Raw genomic sequence first — 17,812 nt, forward strand, 5'->3', positions numbered from 1 at the left:
CTAAGCCCGTGCGCCACAACTAGTGAGCCTGCGCTCTAGAGCCCACATGCCGCAACTGCTGAAGCCCTAGAGCCCATGCTCCGCAACAAGGGAAGCCACCGCAATGAGCAGCCCTCGCAGCACAACGAAAAGTAGCCCCCACTTGCCGCAATTAGAGAAAGCCTGTGTGCAGAAACAAAGACCTAACACACACACACACAAAAATCAGTAACAAAAAAGACATCTGGAAAACCTCCAAGTATTTGGAAACTAACACATTTATAAATTACCCATGGGTCAAAGAAGAAATCAGAAGGAAAATCAGAAAATTATTTATTTACTTTAACAAACATGTATACAGCAGTTACTGTGTGCCAGGCCCTGTCTTGGGCCATTTCCAAAAACAGAATGTGCTCATTTAGGCCTCATAACAACCCTATGAGGAAGACACTTGCACACCCATTTTTCGGACGCTGAACCCAAGGCACAGAGGGAGTAGGTGACTTGCCTGGGTCACGCAGATAGGCAGTGGCAGAGCTGGGATTTGAATCTGGGACACCTGCATCCAGGGTCCGTGCCTTGTGTCCCACTTTATCAATGGAGGGACACTGAAAGGTTTCAAATGGTAGAGAAAAATGGTCAGATTCCTGACAGCAAGATCACTTTGGGATGAGTTCAACAAATATTTAGGAGCTAAATCTGCAGGACTTGGAGATGTGTTAGTGTTGAGAGAGCAGGAGACGGCTGGGTGCAAAAGGAAGAAGTGAGAGTGGACGGCAGGGCTGGAGGGCTCAGCAGTGCCCAAGCCAGGAGGGAAGGGGCCCCACATCCTGAGGACCTGTTTCCATCAGGAGATGGGCGGGGCCTGGTAGAAAGGTAAGATGGGGGTGCGCAGGGGTCCCTAAGGAAATTCTTGCAGAAGGTCCACTAGAACACTGAGAGGGGATGGTGTTTCTGGTGGAAGGAAGGGTGTACGCACGGCGCTGTGGAGTCAGGTTTGAAAGGAGAGCGATGCGGAGCACAGCGGGAACTGAGCACCGGTGGGCGGCAGAGGCACCCACAAGGCCTGGCAGGCCTGGGTAAGGAGCTGTCTTTCTCTCTGGAGTGACGGGGTGTCAGCCAGTGTCTGGGGAGTGTGTGCAGGAAGGGACTGACGGGGCCAGATCTGGGCTCTCACAGCTCGCCCCAGCTACAGAGCGGAGACACACCAGAGCAGAGGCAGGAAGCAGTCTGGCGGCTACGGAGGGCTTCCAGGTGAGCGGCTTCCAAGCACTGGGGGAGGGGTGGGGGACGAGGATGGAGGAAAGTGGACAGACTCAAGAGGTATCTAGGAGATAGAAGTGGCAGGGACCACGCCAGGTCCCCTGCGGGGATGCCTGGGGTTCTAGAAGGTGGTGGGACAGTCATCTGGCTAGTGAGCCCTGGAAGAAAGCCAGGTAGGTGGGGGAAGTGAGGTCAGCACCCGAGTCTGGAGTTGGAAGAGGGCCAGCGAAAGGCCAGGGGGAGAGGACTAGTCTTAAGAGGGGGCAGCGAAGGAGCAGCGGGGACGAGGGAAACCCCAGCGTGCTGCTGGTATAACCAAGCGGAGGGGTCGGGAGGGCACCGGCGGTTGGTGTGGAACCGGTCCCAGGCGTCTGGAGGGACGAGGCCAAAACGCTCCTCGTACTCAGCGACTGAGGTAGGCAGGCAGGCGAGAGCCGGAGCGCAAGAGGATTTGGAAGAAGGGTGTTAAGGCAGGAGCTTGCTGGGAAACCCTGGCTCCCCAAGCGGCCTCTGGAGGAGAGGGGAGAAAGCTCCAGAAACCGAGAATTTCACAGCCGGGGCCTTGAACGGCTCATCTACAAGAAATCTTACACCTCCCGGGCAGTGGCCCGAGTGGAGTGGAAAGATGCGGGCCGGGCCTCCGAGTCAGGAGAACAGGAGGGCGGCTGCCGGGCTACAGGAGGGGAGCCCTTGCGCGGCTGACAGTGGCAGTGGCGACAACGAAACTTCAGCGCTACCACCCCATCTCCCCTCCCCCGCTCCCTCTCCTCTTCCTCCCCACTGCCCGCCCCCAGCCCAGGCCGCAGGGAAAACCCGGGCCGCCGGGAGCTTCCACACACAGCTGGGGCCAGAAACACATTTTACAACGCACCCCAGCGAACGATAACAACCCCCATCTACCCTCACCACGTGGCTGGTAGTTTCCAGTCTATTTTGCCTGTTTTAACGCTAGTCAGGACGCCCTGCGTTGATTTCACTGCCTCCTGAAGGGTCTCCAGCCCCAGCGGAGAACACTGTTGCTGGAAAAGCTGGGTTTCTCTGGAGACTAGGAAGTGGAGGAAGTCGTCAGTCAAGTTTGTTTACAACCTAAGGAGCTTCCAGATTGTTCCGGGGGGAGGGGGGGGCAATGGTGGGAGGAGTTAGAGACAAAGGAGCCGGGAGGAGGAGGAGGGTTTACCGGGAGAGGCCTGGGCGGGGCAGGGGTGCACTGCCGGGCGTTGGTTTCCTCAACGGTGAACAGCCCCCGCCCCCGCTTACTGACCTGGGTGAAGCCCAGAGACGCCACCCCGCCTCCAAAATTCTTCCGTGATCTGGCACTATTCTAAACACGTTTGGAATTCCCATTAAGAAATTGGCTCTTAAAGCAAGTTAATCACCCCAACCATGAATTACATACTTCGTATGGAAACCTCAAACTACACAAAAGAATAAGTAAAAGAGATGAGCTTTACAAAATCATGATGCGCGTAGCTGGGTCAGTTTGCATGGTCACCACGTCCCAGAATTCCAGACTAGGGCCCGCAACGCGTTGAAGGATACGATTTTACAACAAACCCAAAGTAGGTACAAGTCCCCAAGGGACTGAGCAAGAGCTGGGAGAATTCCGTATTTTGTGTCCGTTTCAACATTTCTTCCTGGTCGCAGCGGGGCCTAAGGACAGGACCAGTCCCCAAATACGAGCGGTGGCCTGCCTTGAGGTGGGGTCTATAGCGATGTGTGGGGAAGCCCTCGTTCCCCATCCCGCCTCAGCTTCAGAAACAGATGCACGGGAGCCCCACGAGGCCCAGGGGTCCCCTTTGCTCCCCATGCACATACGCGGGTCACCCCTCGCTCACACACCTCTGCACCCCACACCCAGGCCGGAGCCCCGGGCCTCTGCATAACGAGGCTCTGGCAGGCACCTGTTGCCAGAATTCCTGTACCCTGAACCCATAATCGCTGACCCCGGCAAAAAAGTGCGCCCCGTACCTCCGCAACAGCCCTGGATGCCCAATCGCTGCCCCGAGCCCCCAAACCCCTAACCGTGGCTCTGAGCCTCTGATCAGTGCGCCGGGCGTATACATGTGACACAGGACCGGACCCCTCACCCCTGCTTCGATTTCCTACATGCGGCCTCAAGGCCCCCAACCTGGCCCCGGGCCCCCAGTCTCGGGCCCTGACGGTGGAGGACCCGAAGCTTCCACAACCTGGGGACACGTTTTAACCACCGAGAGTTTACTTTTCTGCACTTCACAGAGCCGCGAGCACGGGCACTCAGTCCCCGGGCACTCAGCCCCCGGTCGCACTCCCCGCGGCCTGGACAGGGTTGGCTGTTCACCAGGGCGGCCGTTGGGCCGACGCGCGCGGAGCAGGGGTCGTGGGGGCGGGGCCGACGGCGCGCAGAACGCAGTGGGCGCGGGGGCAGGGCTAGGGGTGATGGCCCCGGAAGGCGCGAGACCTTCCCGGGAGCTCCGGGCCGCGCAGGCGTCCTGCGGTCCGCGCGGGCGCGCGCGGCGCGGCCGTGGAGGGCGGGGCGCGAGGGCGTGGGGCCGCGCGGGCCCAGGGTAGGGGCGGGCGGCGTCCAGGGCGCAGGCGCAGGCGCGCGGCCGCGGCGGCGGTTGGGGAGGGTTCTTCCGGAAGGTTCGGGAGGCTTCTGGAAAAGGCGCCGCGCGCTGGGCGGGCTCGCCTCTATATAAGGGAGGCGCGGGGACGGCGCGCCAGTTGCTTGTACGTCCTGGTGTTGCGTCGCTGCGGAGCCTTTGCGGTCCTTCAGCCGAGGTGAGGGGGCGGCGGGCGGGGGCTCTTCGCGCGGGGGGGGGCTCCGGAGGGGGTGGACTCCACGGTGGGGGGGCTCCACGGGGATCCGGGGCCGGGCGGGAGACGGCGGCGGGTGCAACCCCCTCCGCCGGGGCCCCTCGGCAGGCGGTGCCGGGGCGGCCGTGGCGTCTCGCAGGCCTCGGGCCTGCTGCGGCCTTTCCTCCCGTCCCCGCTGCGGGAGCGGGCGGGCCTTGGGGCTCTGGGGGAGCGGGGGCGGGGGACGGGGCCGCGGGGGCCTGGGTTCTGCGCCTTGGGAGGAGTCCCCGGGCCCGGTTCCCAGCCGGCGGAGGGGGGGGGGTGTCATGGCGGAGTCGCGCGGGAGCGGCGCCCGTGCGGCCGGCGTGGGCTGCGGCGGCTCTGGGGCCCCGGAATGAGGTCATCCCTTTGTCAGCCGGTGCCTCGTGCGCGCACCGGCTTCCGAAGCGGGCGCGGGACGTGGCGGGACCCCGTCCGGCGGCCTCACTGGCTCCGTGTCCTCTCCAGATGCCTGAGGAAACCCAGACCCAAGACCAGCCGATGGAGGAGGAGGAGGTGGAGACGTTCGCCTTCCAGGCGGAAATTGCCCAGTTGATGTCGCTGATCATCAACACATTCTACTCGAATAAAGAGATCTTTTTGAGGGAGCTTATTTCAAATTCGTCCGACGTAAGTCTTTCAATGTAGAATTTGGATTTAGCTTCGGTATAAAATCCACCGTTTAGAGGCCTTGTGCGTAATATTCTGTGTTTTTTAAATAGGCTCTGGACAAGATCAGGTATGAGAGCTTGACAGATCCCAGTAAACTAGATTCTGGGAAAGAGCTGCATATTAACCTCATTCCGAACAAGCAAGATCGGACGCTCACTATTGTGGACACCGGGATTGGAATGACCAAGGCCGATTTGATCAACAATCTTGGTACCATTGCCAAGTCTGGGACCAAGGCGTTCATGGAGGCTTTGCAGGCTGGTGCAGATATTTCTATGATTGGCCAGTTTGGTGTCGGGTTTTATTCGGCCTATTTGGTGGCCGAGAAAGTGACCGTTATCACCAAACATAACGATGATGAGCAGTATGCCTGGGAGTCTTCCGCAGGAGGATCCTTCACAGTGAGGACTGATACAGGTGGGCATCCGGTAGACATCTTACTGGGTCAGTCGTTTGTGGGGGGTGGGGTGCTATAGGCAGTGGACCCCTGAAGGTGCTGTGAAGTTTGTGTTTAAAAAAAAACAAAAAAAACAAATTCGTGTTTTCCTTAAGTGGGATAGCCTGTTCTTGCGGTTGTTTATCTTGGCCGTTAACTGTTCTGGGAGTCTTTCCGTTAGCAGTAAGGGTAAACCCCTGCTTCATAGATGTTGAAATGAGTGCTAGGAGAGCTAGATTGATGCTATATGTTGGTTAACCTTGCTTAGGCCATTGAGATTGAAATTGAGCTCATTTCTCTATTTCCTTTACAGGAGAACCTATGGGTCGTGGAACAAAAGTTATTCTGCATCTTAAAGAAGACCAAACTGAGTACTTAGAGGAACGGAGAATAAAAGAGATTGTGAAGAAGCACTCTCAGTTTATTGGCTATCCCATCACTCTCTTTGTGAGTTTCTGTATATTTTCACATAGGAAACCAAAGCGACTGAGTTGAAATCTTTAGCCTTTAGAGTCCTTGGTAAAAGAAGAGTTCTGAACTTGCAGTATCTATCGGGCGGGCGGGTGGAGCTCTGTCTTACTCTGTCCAGGCACCCAGGCCTATTGCGATACATCAGAAACTGATGAGTAGCTTTCTGGCTACTTACTGCTTTCAGTTGGTTTTGGGTGTAAGTGCCTCAGTGCTGTTTAGCTTATTTTTTTTAGTTCTGGGATGGAGAGATGATGTGATTTACTTATGTCTTTTGAAGGTGGAGAAGGAACGTGATAAAGAAGTCAGTGATGATGAGGCAGAAGAAAAGGAAGACAAAGAAGAAGAAAAGGAAAAAGAAGAAAAGGAGTCTGAGGACAAACCTGAGATAGAAGATGTTGGCTCTGATGAAGAGGAAGAAGAAAAGAAGGATGGTGACAAGAAAAAGAAAAAGAAGATCAAGGAGAAATACATTGATCAAGAAGAACTGAACAAAACAAAGCCGATTTGGACCAGAAATCCTGATGACATTAGTAATGAAGAGTATGGAGAGTTCTACAAGAGCTTGACCAACGACTGGGAAGATCACTTGGCAGTGAAGGTGAGTGCTGAGAGCTTCAAAGCTAGTGTCTGCAGGTGGTCTGCCTCAAACTGTTAAATTTGAGGGTGGTTTCTGGCAGCTTTCTCTTGCCCACTGCCCCATCCTTCTCCCGAAGTCTTGAAGTTATGTAACTGCAAGTGTTTGGCTCTGGGGTTTAAGTGGTACCTGTTGGTGAAAGCTGATGGCATTGTCTTGATCTTGGCTGTGTTTTATTACAGCATTTTTCAGTTGAAGGACAGTTGGAATTCAGAGCTCTTCTTTTTGTCCCAAGACGTGCTCCCTTTGACCTGTTCGAAAACAGAAAGAAAAAGAACAACATTAAGTTGTATGTTCGCAGAGTTTTCATCATGGACAACTGCGAGGAGCTGATCCCTGAGTATCTGAGTAAGTGCGGTTGGGCATAAAGAGCGGTCGCCGTCACAGGTCAGAGTTCAGCCTATCAACTCCCGATTTTTAAAGGGGAAAAAATCGTTCGTCTGTGGTTTTTCAGGTTTACGTTTTTTGTCGATTTTGTCCTTGGAGTGACCTTGAGCGCATTTGGTCTGTTTTTTCAGACTTCATCAGAGGCGTGGTGGACTCGGAGGATCTCCCTTTAAACATTTCCCGTGAGATGTTGCAACAAAGCAAAATTTTGAAAGTTATTAGGAAGAATTTGGTCAAAAAATGCTTAGAACTCTTCACTGAACTGGCAGAAGATAAAGAGAACTACAAGAAGTTTTATGAGCAGTTCTCTAAAAACATAAAGGTTAGTTGTGAACACACTTGACCATTAGGACTGGTAGTCAAACTGGCTTCTCGTTTTAAATGATTTTTTAATGCAGAGAAAGTCTTCCTAAGTTCACCTGTTTTTCAGCTTGGAATACATGAAGATTCTCAAAATCGAAAGAAACTTTCAGAGCTGTTGAGGTACTACACTTCTGCTTCTGGTGATGAGATGGTTTCCCTCAAGGACTACTGCACAAGGATGAAGGAAAACCAGAAACACATTTATTACATCACAGGTAATGGGCAGTAAATGTTAGTCGTATCTTTGTGCTTGTGATCCCATAGGAACAGTTGGGTGTGTTTTCTACCCATGTGGTGTTACATATAAATTAGTAGGGGTTACTATAGGCAACATAGTGCGAGCTAGCTCTTGTTTGTGGTTAGATCAAACTACATAGGAAAAAAGAAAAGGAAATGAAACTGCTTCCTGTTAAGGATCTAAAACTTTTTCATATATCAGGTGAGACTAAGGACCAGGTAGCTAACTCTGCCTTTGTGGAGCGTCTTCGGAAGCATGGCTTGGAAGTGATCTACATGATCGAGCCTATTGATGAGTATTGTGTGCAACAGCTGAAGGAGTTTGAGGGGAAGACCTTAGTGTCAGTCACCAAAGAGGGCCTGGAACTTCCAGAGGACGAAGAAGAGAAAAAGAAACAGGAAGAAAAAAAGACAAAGTTTGAAAACCTCTGCAAAATCATGAAGGACATCTTGGAGAAGAAAGTTGAAAAGGTGTGTGAATACAGTCTTCTCACCTACATTTAAAAGGAGTGTCAGGTGTTTTTCAAACTGAAGTTTTCTTAACTTACTAATAGAAAACTTTAGCATTTCCATTTAGTGATGGATATAGATCTCAAGATTCTTAAAGACTGGAAGTGTAAGAGAACTCACAGGAAGAAAGCGTCAGGTATCTGAGTTTGCAGATGGTATTTCTGATTCGTCAATACTGAAGTTCCTTAAATGTTCATAATAAAGCTGGTAACAGGTACTTACAAGTTAGAACATGAAATCTTCTGAGGCCTCGTTATCACTGTGTTTTGATTGTAGGTGGTCGTGTCTAACCGATTGGTGACATCCCCGTGCTGCATTGTCACAAGCACATATGGCTGGACAGCAAACATGGAAAGGATCATGAAGGCTCAGGCGCTGAGAGACAACTCAACAATGGGTTACATGGCAGCGAAGAAGCACCTGGAGATAAACCCTGACCATTCCATCATTGAGACCTTGAGGCAAAAGGCAGAGGCTGACAAGAATGACAAGTCTGTGAAGGATCTGGTCATCCTGCTGTACGAAACGGCGCTCCTGTCTTCTGGCTTCAGTCTGGAGGATCCCCAGACACATGCTAACAGGATCTATAGGATGATCAAACTTGGTCTTGGTAAGCCTTGTGCAAATACCACGTGTCAATACTATTGGAAAAGCTTAAACACATGACTGTTGAAAGGGTAACATAACTCTCAGCAATTTGAACAAAGTTGGGCTGTCCCATTCAGTTTGGGAAACCCTAAGTCACATGAGTTAAACGGGTGTAAAATAGGCCTTTTGATTGTACAGGATAAAGAATGAAACAGGGTCATACACCCTGTAAAGTAGTAATTGCTCAGCCTTGGAAAGTGGGTATGAACTGGCAGTGTTGGGATAGTTAGGTGGCTTTAGGAAATCTAATCCATGGTGTTTATTTCCAAAAAGGTATTGATGAAGATGACCCCACTGCTGACGACAGCAGTGCTGCTGTAACTGAGGAGATGCCGCCTCTCGAAGGAGACGATGACACGTCCCGCATGGAAGAAGTAGACTGAGCTCTGCCTGAGGATTACGTGGCCGCGTGTTCAACACTCTTGTCTTCATTTCTTCTGATAATATGTTTTCAAGTATTTCTTTATTTTTGTTAACATTTAAAAACCTGTATGGCATGACAACTACTTAAGGGGAAGATAAGATTTCTTTCTACTAAGTGTGATACTGTGATACTTTAGGCACTAAAAGCAGAGCTAGTTTTTTTCTAGTTTCATGTTGGCTTATTTTAACAGACGGAAGTAGCGTTTGTTGTAAGGTGTATGTAACCTACGTTAACTTCATGGTCTGAAGTGTTTAGCTATCAGGCGGATTCTTTAGTAGACCAGATCTTCTGTCGCTGAAGTGTTCTGAAGTATATACCTTGATGTTTAAAAGAAAATACTTCTTAAAGCAACTTTCATCTTCTGGGATTTACTTTTTAAACCTTCCATCGCCTGTATTGACTGCATGTGCCAGACCCCTAGGAATTAGTATGTTCAACTGAACCAACTTGATGGGAGTCACTGTCCATACATAGGGCTTGTTTTCCACAGAAAAGTAGTGTTGAGAGTAGCAGAATTATAAGCCTATCTAGGCATGTTGTAAAGCTGTTTGAAAAGTGACTCGGAGCAAGTTTTGTGAATGGAGACGTAGCGCTCAAGTCACATTCTGCTTTAAAAGTTGTAACAAATACAGATAAATTAAAAAGAACTTACGTGAAAATGTCTTATTTTGGAGGGGGGGAGAGTATAGATGACGGGATGGTCCCAGAATGTAAAATGTTAGGTGTGTACATCTTGCCTACGAGGAGCCAAGGAAGTAGATGATTGGTGTTGACTGCCGGAGTCTTACTACTGCGATCTTCCCAGGGTGCACTCTCAGGGGGCAGGTGGGGGATGAGCATATGTTCTCGTGATGTGTTTTTTGGGGATTTTTGTTTTTGTTTTTTTTTTTTGGCTGTGCAGCATGCAGGATCTTAGGTGGTATCTTAGTTCCCTGACCAGGGATTGAACCCACACCCCCTGCAATGGAAGCTCGGAGTCTTGACTACTGGACGACCAGGGAATTCCCAGAGCATATATCCTTAAAAGACACAGATGAGAACAGGTGAATCTGACACTGTTAAATTTCCTAATAACAGCCATTGTCCCGTAGGATTTTCACGTCCAAACTGTGCTTTGACGGTATTTGTGAAACGTATCTGATGCTCTAAATATCGTCTCTGAACTACCTTGGCTTTAGGAATGTCTGGAAGTTCTGTACCACGCGTACTTATTGAGTGCCGTTCCACCTGAAACCACCTCTGCTCCTGGGCCTCTGGTTCCTTATTGAGCGTCGGGCGAGGTGGCTGTAGAGAAGGTGCCGATAGCTGTGAGCAGCGGTTGGAGAGGCGTAAGCTGTGGGAAAGTTGGTGGTAGCAGCTCTGTACAGGATCTGGATCCTGAGCCTAAGACCACGTGAAGAGTGACCGTGATTAATAGGGGGCAGGGAGAGGACTTGAGCGTCTTTATACTGCGGAAGATGTCACCTAGTGTTCCGTGGGCTCCAAGTGCCTGGTAAAGTAATCGCCTTTAATCCTTGTAATCTAATGCAGCGGAAGTTCTTACCTCCCATTCGTCTAAGGAGAGAATTCAGGCGTCCACGCTGTTCAGGAATTAGGAATTGAAAGGCCAGGGCAAAGGGGTAGTTTTCTTCCATGTTTCCCGTGCCTCGTAGGAATATAGAGGACTCCACTTAAATCAAAAGGAACATTTCAGAGAAACAAACTGAGAGCCTCTATAAATAGTCTCCCACTTAAAAAAAGATCTCCCACTGAGCATGTTTTCTGAGTTACTGGAAAGCATTTATGGCAGATACGTGTACTTTGGAACTGTACTACCCCCAGAACTCGTGTGCCAGTGATTGGACCATGGAGATAGTGATGCCCAGCCCCGGCGGGGGTGGCGGGGGTGAGGCGTTGAGCTGAAGGACACACGAACACGACCTGGAGGCGATGCTCCTCAGGCTGGCAGGGTCTTGAGCCAGCTGCTGCCAAGTCCAGGGTTAGGTCCCACCCTGCCTAGGAGAGTAGCGAGTGCTGAAAAGCAGAGACAAAGGTGTGGTGCGAGGTGGAAAAACATGCCTTATTCACAGGTTAAGTGGCTGTGAGCACAATAGGAAAGGAATCTACAAAATTGGTACAAGAGTAAGTACAGCAAAATCCTAAGGTACGAGATCAAATTGAAATTTTGTTAGCAACAAGAAAGTCATTAATATTTTAAAATGCATAATACCATATAGGAATAAATTTTACAAGAAGTTTTGCAAGACCTGTATGCTGAGAACTGAGAAAACAAGAGACCTAGGTAAACAAAGTGGAAGAAGCCAGACAGAAACAGCCACCTACTGTGATTGCATTTTTGTAAAACTCTAGAAGAGGCACAACCACGACAACAAAAAGCAGCTCAGTGGGTTGCCTGGCGCCAGGAGTCCTAGTAGGGACGTAACTGCAGAGGGACAAGATTCCGTGCCCCAAAACTTGAGGCGATGGCTGCACAGCTGTATATGTTTATTAAAATTTAAAGTACACAAAATGGGTGAATTTTAACGGGGTGTGGTCCATGAGTGTACATGATTAGCAAATGAAAAAAGCAATGCAAAGGTATAGAAAGCAGTCTATTGGGGTTCAAAAGTGACTGAGCCGGCCATGTCCTGCACCTCATTACTTGTAAATTGGAGCCGAGGTACCTTAAAAGCCTGTTCTGGCGCTTACTAGGTAGTGGGCTTAGCAGGTGCCTGGTCAGGTAGGACCTTTCCTCCTGTTGTGAGTCCTGTGAGGTTGCCTGCCTTACTCGGGCTCAGGTCCGCAAGTGCCAGTCCCCTCTAGCTAACTGTGCCCTTGCTGTCTCTCGGGCCTCAACTTTCAGTAGTTCCTACCAAGCACGGATTTGTCACGTTTTGATTGAATGCCACTGAAGGACTGGCCCTGCACACAGATGAGAGGTGTGTCACTGGGGCAGGTGGCCACGGTGAAGGCCAAGGAGCCCCAACTGAGGTGGAAGCACAGAGCTAGGAGGGGTCAGCTGGTGGGGCAGGGCCGGGGAGGGGGGTGCTCCAGGAAGGGGGTGGCAGCTGATACAAAGCTGACCCCACTTCAACAGAAGTGGGGGGCTTCCCAGCATAGTGAGCCAGGCTTGAGAGCCTGGATGTGTTGAGATTTGGGGAACACATGGGCATCTGAGGAGAGAAAGCTGGAAAGTGAAACTGATTAACTGTGTGTGCCTTGAATGGGAACCATTAGCCTCGGGCCTGGATTGGAGACTGTCCAGCGACTTAGCCAATGGGAAGGCAGTTGCTATGGTCTGCCATGGGGCTGCTTTTTTAGGACGGGGGGTGGGGGCCCATGCCCACCCCTTGAGAAACGTCCTCAATACCAGGAATACTGAGGGGATTTGGTAGGTCAGCTCCACCAAGTCTGAAGTTGTTTCATCTTCGTGAGGTGCCCCTTATTCCATTTTATCTTACGGGTGGGAAGAATCCTACTGATGGTACCAGGGCGCAAGCACGCCAGCTCCCACTTGGGTTCTCTATCCCGCAGCCCCCGAGCTAGGGTCTGACGACCTTGCCTCCAAAGATTGAGGTTTAGGAAGAGCCAATAGGACCAGTCCTGACTTCCAAGAATAGAGATGTTTGTTTTGTTCTCTTATGTATCCCAGGTACTTAGTGTTTGGCACATGGCAGGCACTCAAATATTTGTTAACAAATTAGTGTAAGCACTTCACAGTTTACAAACACTTTAACTTACAGTTTCTAATTGTTTTATTTTGGAGATTTCCAAAACACATGCAAAAAGCAGAGAGGGACACGTAGATGTTGACAAGGACGTGGAGAAATTGGACCCTCAACACGCTGCTGATGGGAGTGGAAAATGGTGCCCTTCTGGAAAACAGCCTGGCACTGCCTGGAAAAGTGAAGCATAGAATCACCATATGATCCAGCAATTCCACTCTTAGGTATCTACCCAGGAGAAATGGAAAACATGTCCACAAAAACACACAACAGTCCTCCCTGGGTATCTGTCCCTCAGGGGCTTGGTTCCGGGACCCCCAAGAATATCAAAATCTGAGGAGCTGAAGTCCTTATATAAATGATGTCGTCAGCCCTCCGTATCCTCAGGATATGTGTACACACGTTTTCATAGCAGCGTTACTCATAAAAGCCAAAAGGTGGAAACAAACCAAATGTCCATCAATGGATGGATGAATGGATAAATAAATGTGGTATAACGGTGCAATGGAATATTATTTGGAATATTGTTGCCGTAGAAAGAATGAACCTTGAAAACCATGCCAAGTGAACGAAGCCAGTCACAAAAGGCCACGAATTTATGACTCATGAAGTGTCCAGAATAGGCAAATCCGTAGACACAGAACGTAGCAGCTGCCTGGCTGGCCGGGACTTCGGGGAAGAGCCGTGGAGAGTGAGCACTTAATGAGTACAGAGTTTCTTTCTGGGGTGATCATAGTGTTGAAAAATCGATTGTGATGGCTGTGCAATACTGTGAATATAGTAAAAGTCACTGAACTGTACACTTTAAAGTGAATGAATTATATAGTATGTGAATATCTCAAACTGTTATTGAAAAAATGTGAAAGAGTTTGGTGGTCCCTCAAAAAATGAACAATTACCATATGATCCAGCAATCCACTTCTGGGTATATACTCAGAAAGCAGTGACTCAAAAAGGTATTTGTACACCAGTGTTCATAGCAGTGTCATTCATATTAGCCAAAAGGTAGAAACAATCCAAACACACTCATCAGTGAATTAATGGATAAACAAAATGTGGTACATACACACAATGAAATATTATCCAGCCTTAAAGAGGAAAGATCTTCTGGCACATGCTATGACATGGATAAATCTTGAGGACAGTAAGCTACATGAACTAAGCCAGACACGGAAGGACAAATACTGTATTTATGATTCCACTTCTTTTTATTAATTAAATTTTCTTTTCTTTTTTTTTTTTTTTTTTGGCTCTGGTGCATGCAGGATCTTAGTTCCCTGACCAGGGATCAAACCTGTGCCCCCTGCAGTGGAAGCTCGGAGTCTTAACCATTGGACTGCCAGGGAAGTCCCCTGTATGATTCCACTTAATATGAGGTCCCTGGAGCCGTCAAATTCATAGAGACACAGTGGAATAGTGGTCGCCAGGGGCTGGGGGAGGGGGAGTTGGTATTTAATGGGGGCAGAGTTCCAGCTGGAGATGATGAAAAAGTTCTGGAGATGGACGGTAGTGATGGTTGCACAATGTAATTGTATTTGATTCCACTGACCTGTACACTTAAAAAAGGTTAAAATGGTAAATTTTATGTATGTTTACACACACACAAAGTACAGGGAGCTGTTTTATGAGCCCCTACATACCCATCAGCCAGCTTCAACAATTATCATTCTGGGTTCTCACTTGAGTTTGGAACCTTCTAAGTATCTTTACTGATTCCTTTTGATAGATGAGGAAACTGCAGCTCCAATGGTCATGGGTAAGAGGTGAGGCCATGAATGGACTGCGTTTCCCACTACTCACTTCCCCAGTGGGTTGTCCACAGACCTCGGCTCTTTTCCACACCAGCTCTTCCATTCAAAGACCCATTCAAAGCGTGTGATTGACGGAGCCTGTCCTGGGCTGTGTCCTAGATGCCTGGTCTCTCAAGGCCTTCACACGCCACATCACAGCTCCTCCACCTGGGACGGTAAAGTATACATAACCTAACACTTACCATTGTAAGTGTACGGTTCAGTGGCATGAACTATATTCAAAATGTTGTGCAACCATCAACAGTATTTCCCAAACTTTTTCTTACCCCAAACAGAAACTCTGTACCCACGAAGCAATATCTTACCTGGGATGGTCTTCGTGCCCCTCTGTCCCAGGCTAAATCCTCCCACTGCCTGGCCTCAGTTTACCTGTGGCTACACTCCCTGCATCCTCTCCCTTTCTTGGTGGCATTTCTCACAATTGTCCTGCAATTAGTCTACAGTCCGTCTTGCTGTCTGTCAGCCACGAAGGTAAGCACGTATATAGTCTGTTCACTGCCAGCCGGGTGCACCTGATATATATTTGTGGCTTGAATGGATACCTGGTACACACAACTGATATTTCCCCCCTTCCTGTGGGGATGGCAAGTTGTTTAAACAATTTTGTATAATTTGGGAAGATGTCCTTCCTTTTTCTAAGACTTCAAGATCTGCTCAGACCTTTGAAAGTGTGATAAGAGATTATGCTTCTGTAGGAAGGAACATCACTTTTCCTCCGAGGAGGGACATTCCAGGAAGCAGGGCTCTTCGTGAGTCATGGTGTATTAACAGCACCATCAAAACCTGAACAAAGATCCTGTGATGCTGTTGCAGCTCCGAGGAGCTGAGCATAGTATCTGCCAAGTGTATCTGCTCAGAACACACATCATCTTTTTTTTTTTTTTTAAATAATGTTTATTTATTTGGGGCTGTGTAAGGTCTTAGTTGCGGTGCGTGGGCTCAGTAGCCCTGCGGCATGTGGGATCTTAGTTCCCTGACCAGGGATCAAACCTGCACCCCCTGCATTGGAAGGCGGATTCTTAACCACTGGACCACCAGGAAAGTCCCTAACATACATCATCTTCTCATGAAAGTACTGTTAAGTCCTCAACACTAGACCAGTGAAAGTTCTAGAGCTTTACATGTGGTCCAAAAAGCACTGTGTATTTTTTTTAAATTCCAAATTAAAAAAAAAAAAAAACCAAAGTGAAAAAAATTGATAAATCAGCTACCCACTTTTCAAAAAGTTGAATGGATGAAGCCAATAAAATATTTAACATTTGAACTCTGTTCATTGTATGTGCTGTTGTTTCAATTCAGCCAGCTGGTCGTGGCCAGTCAGGCCAATCCACACCCCATGCAACCTCCCTCCATCCCCTCAGCTTTCTGAAGCAATTTCTGAATTTCATTGTATCAATTCATCTGCAAGTATTTCATCTTTTCCTTAACATATCTTTGTAACTCAAACAGACTGAAGATACTTGGCAATACAAATAAATGCACGATTAAAAACAAGACAGGATGTTCATTTTCACCGCTTGAATTCAACACCATACTGGAGGTTCCAGCTAGGGCAGTTAGTCCTGATAAATAAAAGGCACCCTGATCGGACAGGAAGGAGTAAAAATTATCTCTACTTGTAGATGGCATGATCTTGTATATAGAAAACTGTTAGGAAGGGACTTCCCTGGCGGTCCAGTGGTTAAGACTCCGAGCTCTCAATGCAGGGGGCACAGGTTTGATCCCTGGTTGGGGAACTAAGTTCCCGCATGCCACATGGCGTGGCCAAAACAAAAACAAAAAACAAACTGTAAGGAATACACACACACACACACACACACACACACACACACACACATTAGAACAACAAGTTCATCAAGGTTCCAGGATACAAGATCAATATACAAAAATCAGTTGTATTTTTATACACTAACAATGAACAATCTAAAAATAAAATTAAGAAAACAGTTCTATTTACAATAGCAGCAAAAAGAATAAAATACTTAGAAATTTTAACAACAAAAAAAATACAAAACTTGCATACTGAAAAAAACTACAAAACATTGTTGAAAAAACCTAGAGGAGACCTAGGAAATGAAAAGACATCCCATGCTCACATATTGGAAGATGTAGTACTGTTAAGATGGCAGTATTATCCAAACTGATCTACAGACTCAACACAATCCCTATCAAAATCCCAGCTGGCGTTTTTGCAGAAATTGACAAGCCTATCCTAAAATTCATATGGAAATACAAGGGACCCAGAAGAGTCAAACAATTTTGAAAAAGAAGGACAAAGTTGGGGGTCCACACTTCCTGACTTCAAAAATTACTAAGAAAATCAGTGCAAATCAAAACCACAATGAGGTATCACCTCACACCTGTCAAAATGGCTATCATCAAAAAGTCTACAAATAAATGCTGGAGAGGGTGTAGAGAAAAGGGAGCCCTCCTACACTGTTGGTGGGAATGTATATCAGTGCCGCCACCATGGAAAACAGTATGGAGTTTCCTTAAAAAAACAAAAATAGGGTTACCATATGATCCAGCAATCCCACTCCTGTGCATGTATCTGGAAAAAACAAAAACACTAATTTGAAAAGATACATGCACCTCAATGCTCACAGCAGCGCTATTGACAATAGCCAAGATATGGAAGCAACCTAAGAGCCCTAAGAGCCCATCAACAGACAACTGGGTTAAGAAGATGTGGTGTACACACACACACACACACACACACACACACACACACACACACATACTGGAATATTACTCAACCATAAAAAAGAGTGAAATACTGCCATTTGCAACAATGTGGAATATTATGCTTAATGAAGTACAGACAGACAAAGACAAATACTATATGATATCACACGTGGAATCTAAAAAATAATACAAATGAACGTATATACAAAACAGAAACAGACTCACAGGCATAGAAAACAGACTAGCAGGTACCAAAGGGAGGGAAGCGGGGAAAGACAAATTAGGGGTATAGGATTAACAAACAACTATGTATAAAATTAAGCAGCAAGGATTTCCTGTATAGCACAGGTAACTATACCCATTATCTTGTAATAACTTCCAATGGAATATAACCTGCAAAAATACTGAATCACTATACACCTGAAACTAACACAATATTGTAAATCACTATACTTCAATTAAAAAAAATTAGTGACTGTGCAGCTAATATGATTTGTGGCATATTCATTTGGTAATTCCTTTCACCATTCATTGAAAAAAAATATTTTTGAGCAGTTATTGTGCTGTGCACATGACGGAGTTTAGGAGTGAAAGTGCCTTGGCTCACAGGGTGACAGTCTACTGAGCCACATAGAAATCAACAGGCAGGGGCTTTCCTGGTGGTTCCAGTGGTTAAGACTCTGCGCTCCCAATGTAGGGGGCCCGGGTGGGTTCGATCCCTGGTTGGGGAACTAGATCCCGCATGCCTCAACTAAGAGTTTTCTAATGCCACAACTA

The 17,812-nt window shown here is 48.0% G+C and overlaps 2 protein-coding genes across 3 annotated transcripts; one reads left to right on the plus strand and one right to left on the minus strand.

Annotated features, from left to right (window-relative positions):
* Positions 1-1,152: 1,152 nt before the first annotated feature.
* Positions 1,153-4,342, minus strand: LOC137222310 (proline-rich protein 2-like). The gene is made up of 3 exons (XM_067737128.1): positions 3,496-4,342; positions 1,583-1,652; positions 1,153-1,168 (listed from the first exon to the last, which is right to left on the minus strand). The coding sequence occupies exons 1-3, from the start codon at positions 4,340-4,342 to the stop codon at positions 1,153-1,155; spliced, it is 933 nt and encodes a 310-aa protein (XP_067593229.1).
* HSP90AA1 (heat shock protein 90 alpha family class A member 1) lies at positions 1,538-9,482 on the plus strand. Of its 2 annotated transcripts, none has more exons than XM_067725279.1 (11): positions 1,538-1,657; positions 4,522-4,683; positions 4,776-5,142; positions 5,475-5,608; positions 5,910-6,230; positions 6,449-6,614; positions 6,785-6,975; positions 7,084-7,231; positions 7,456-7,724; positions 8,040-8,373; positions 8,685-9,482. In XM_067725279.1, the coding sequence occupies exons 2-11, from the start codon at positions 4,522-4,524 to the stop codon at positions 8,792-8,794; spliced, it is 2,202 nt and encodes a 733-aa protein (XP_067581380.1). In that variant the 5' UTR covers positions 1,538-1,657; the 3' UTR covers positions 8,795-9,482. The 2 variants fall into 2 exon arrangements, with proteins under 2 accessions (XP_067581380.1, XP_067581371.1); XM_067725270.1 differs by lacking the exon at positions 1,538-1,657 and adding an exon at positions 3,846-3,999.
* Positions 9,483-17,812: the final 8,330 nt, after the last annotated feature.

Source organism: Pseudorca crassidens, chromosome 1 (assembly GCF_039906515.1).
Source record: "Pseudorca crassidens isolate mPseCra1 chromosome 1, mPseCra1.hap1, whole genome shotgun sequence".
NCBI classification, from domain to species: Eukaryota; Metazoa; Chordata; class Mammalia; order Artiodactyla; family Delphinidae; genus Pseudorca; species Pseudorca crassidens.

Coding starts and splice junctions, on each gene's coding strand:
- LOC137222310 (XM_067737128.1), bottom strand. CDS start 4,342: ATGACACCCCCCCCCCTCCGCCGGCTGGGAACCGGGCCCGGGGACTCC. Junction 1,653..3,495: donor GCTGAGTGCCCGGGGACTGA/GTGCCCGTGCTC, acceptor TGCCTACCTCAG/TCGCTGAGTACGAGGAGCGT.
- HSP90AA1 (XM_067725279.1), top strand. CDS start 4,522: ATGCCTGAGGAAACCCAGACCCAAGACCAGCCGATGGAGGAGGAGGAG. Junction 4,684..4,775: donor TTATTTCAAATTCGTCCGAC/GTAAGTCTTTCA, acceptor TTTTTTAAATAG/GCTCTGGACAAGATCAGGTA. Junction 6,231..6,448: donor AAGATCACTTGGCAGTGAAG/GTGAGTGCTGAG, acceptor GTTTTATTACAG/CATTTTTCAGTTGAAGGACA.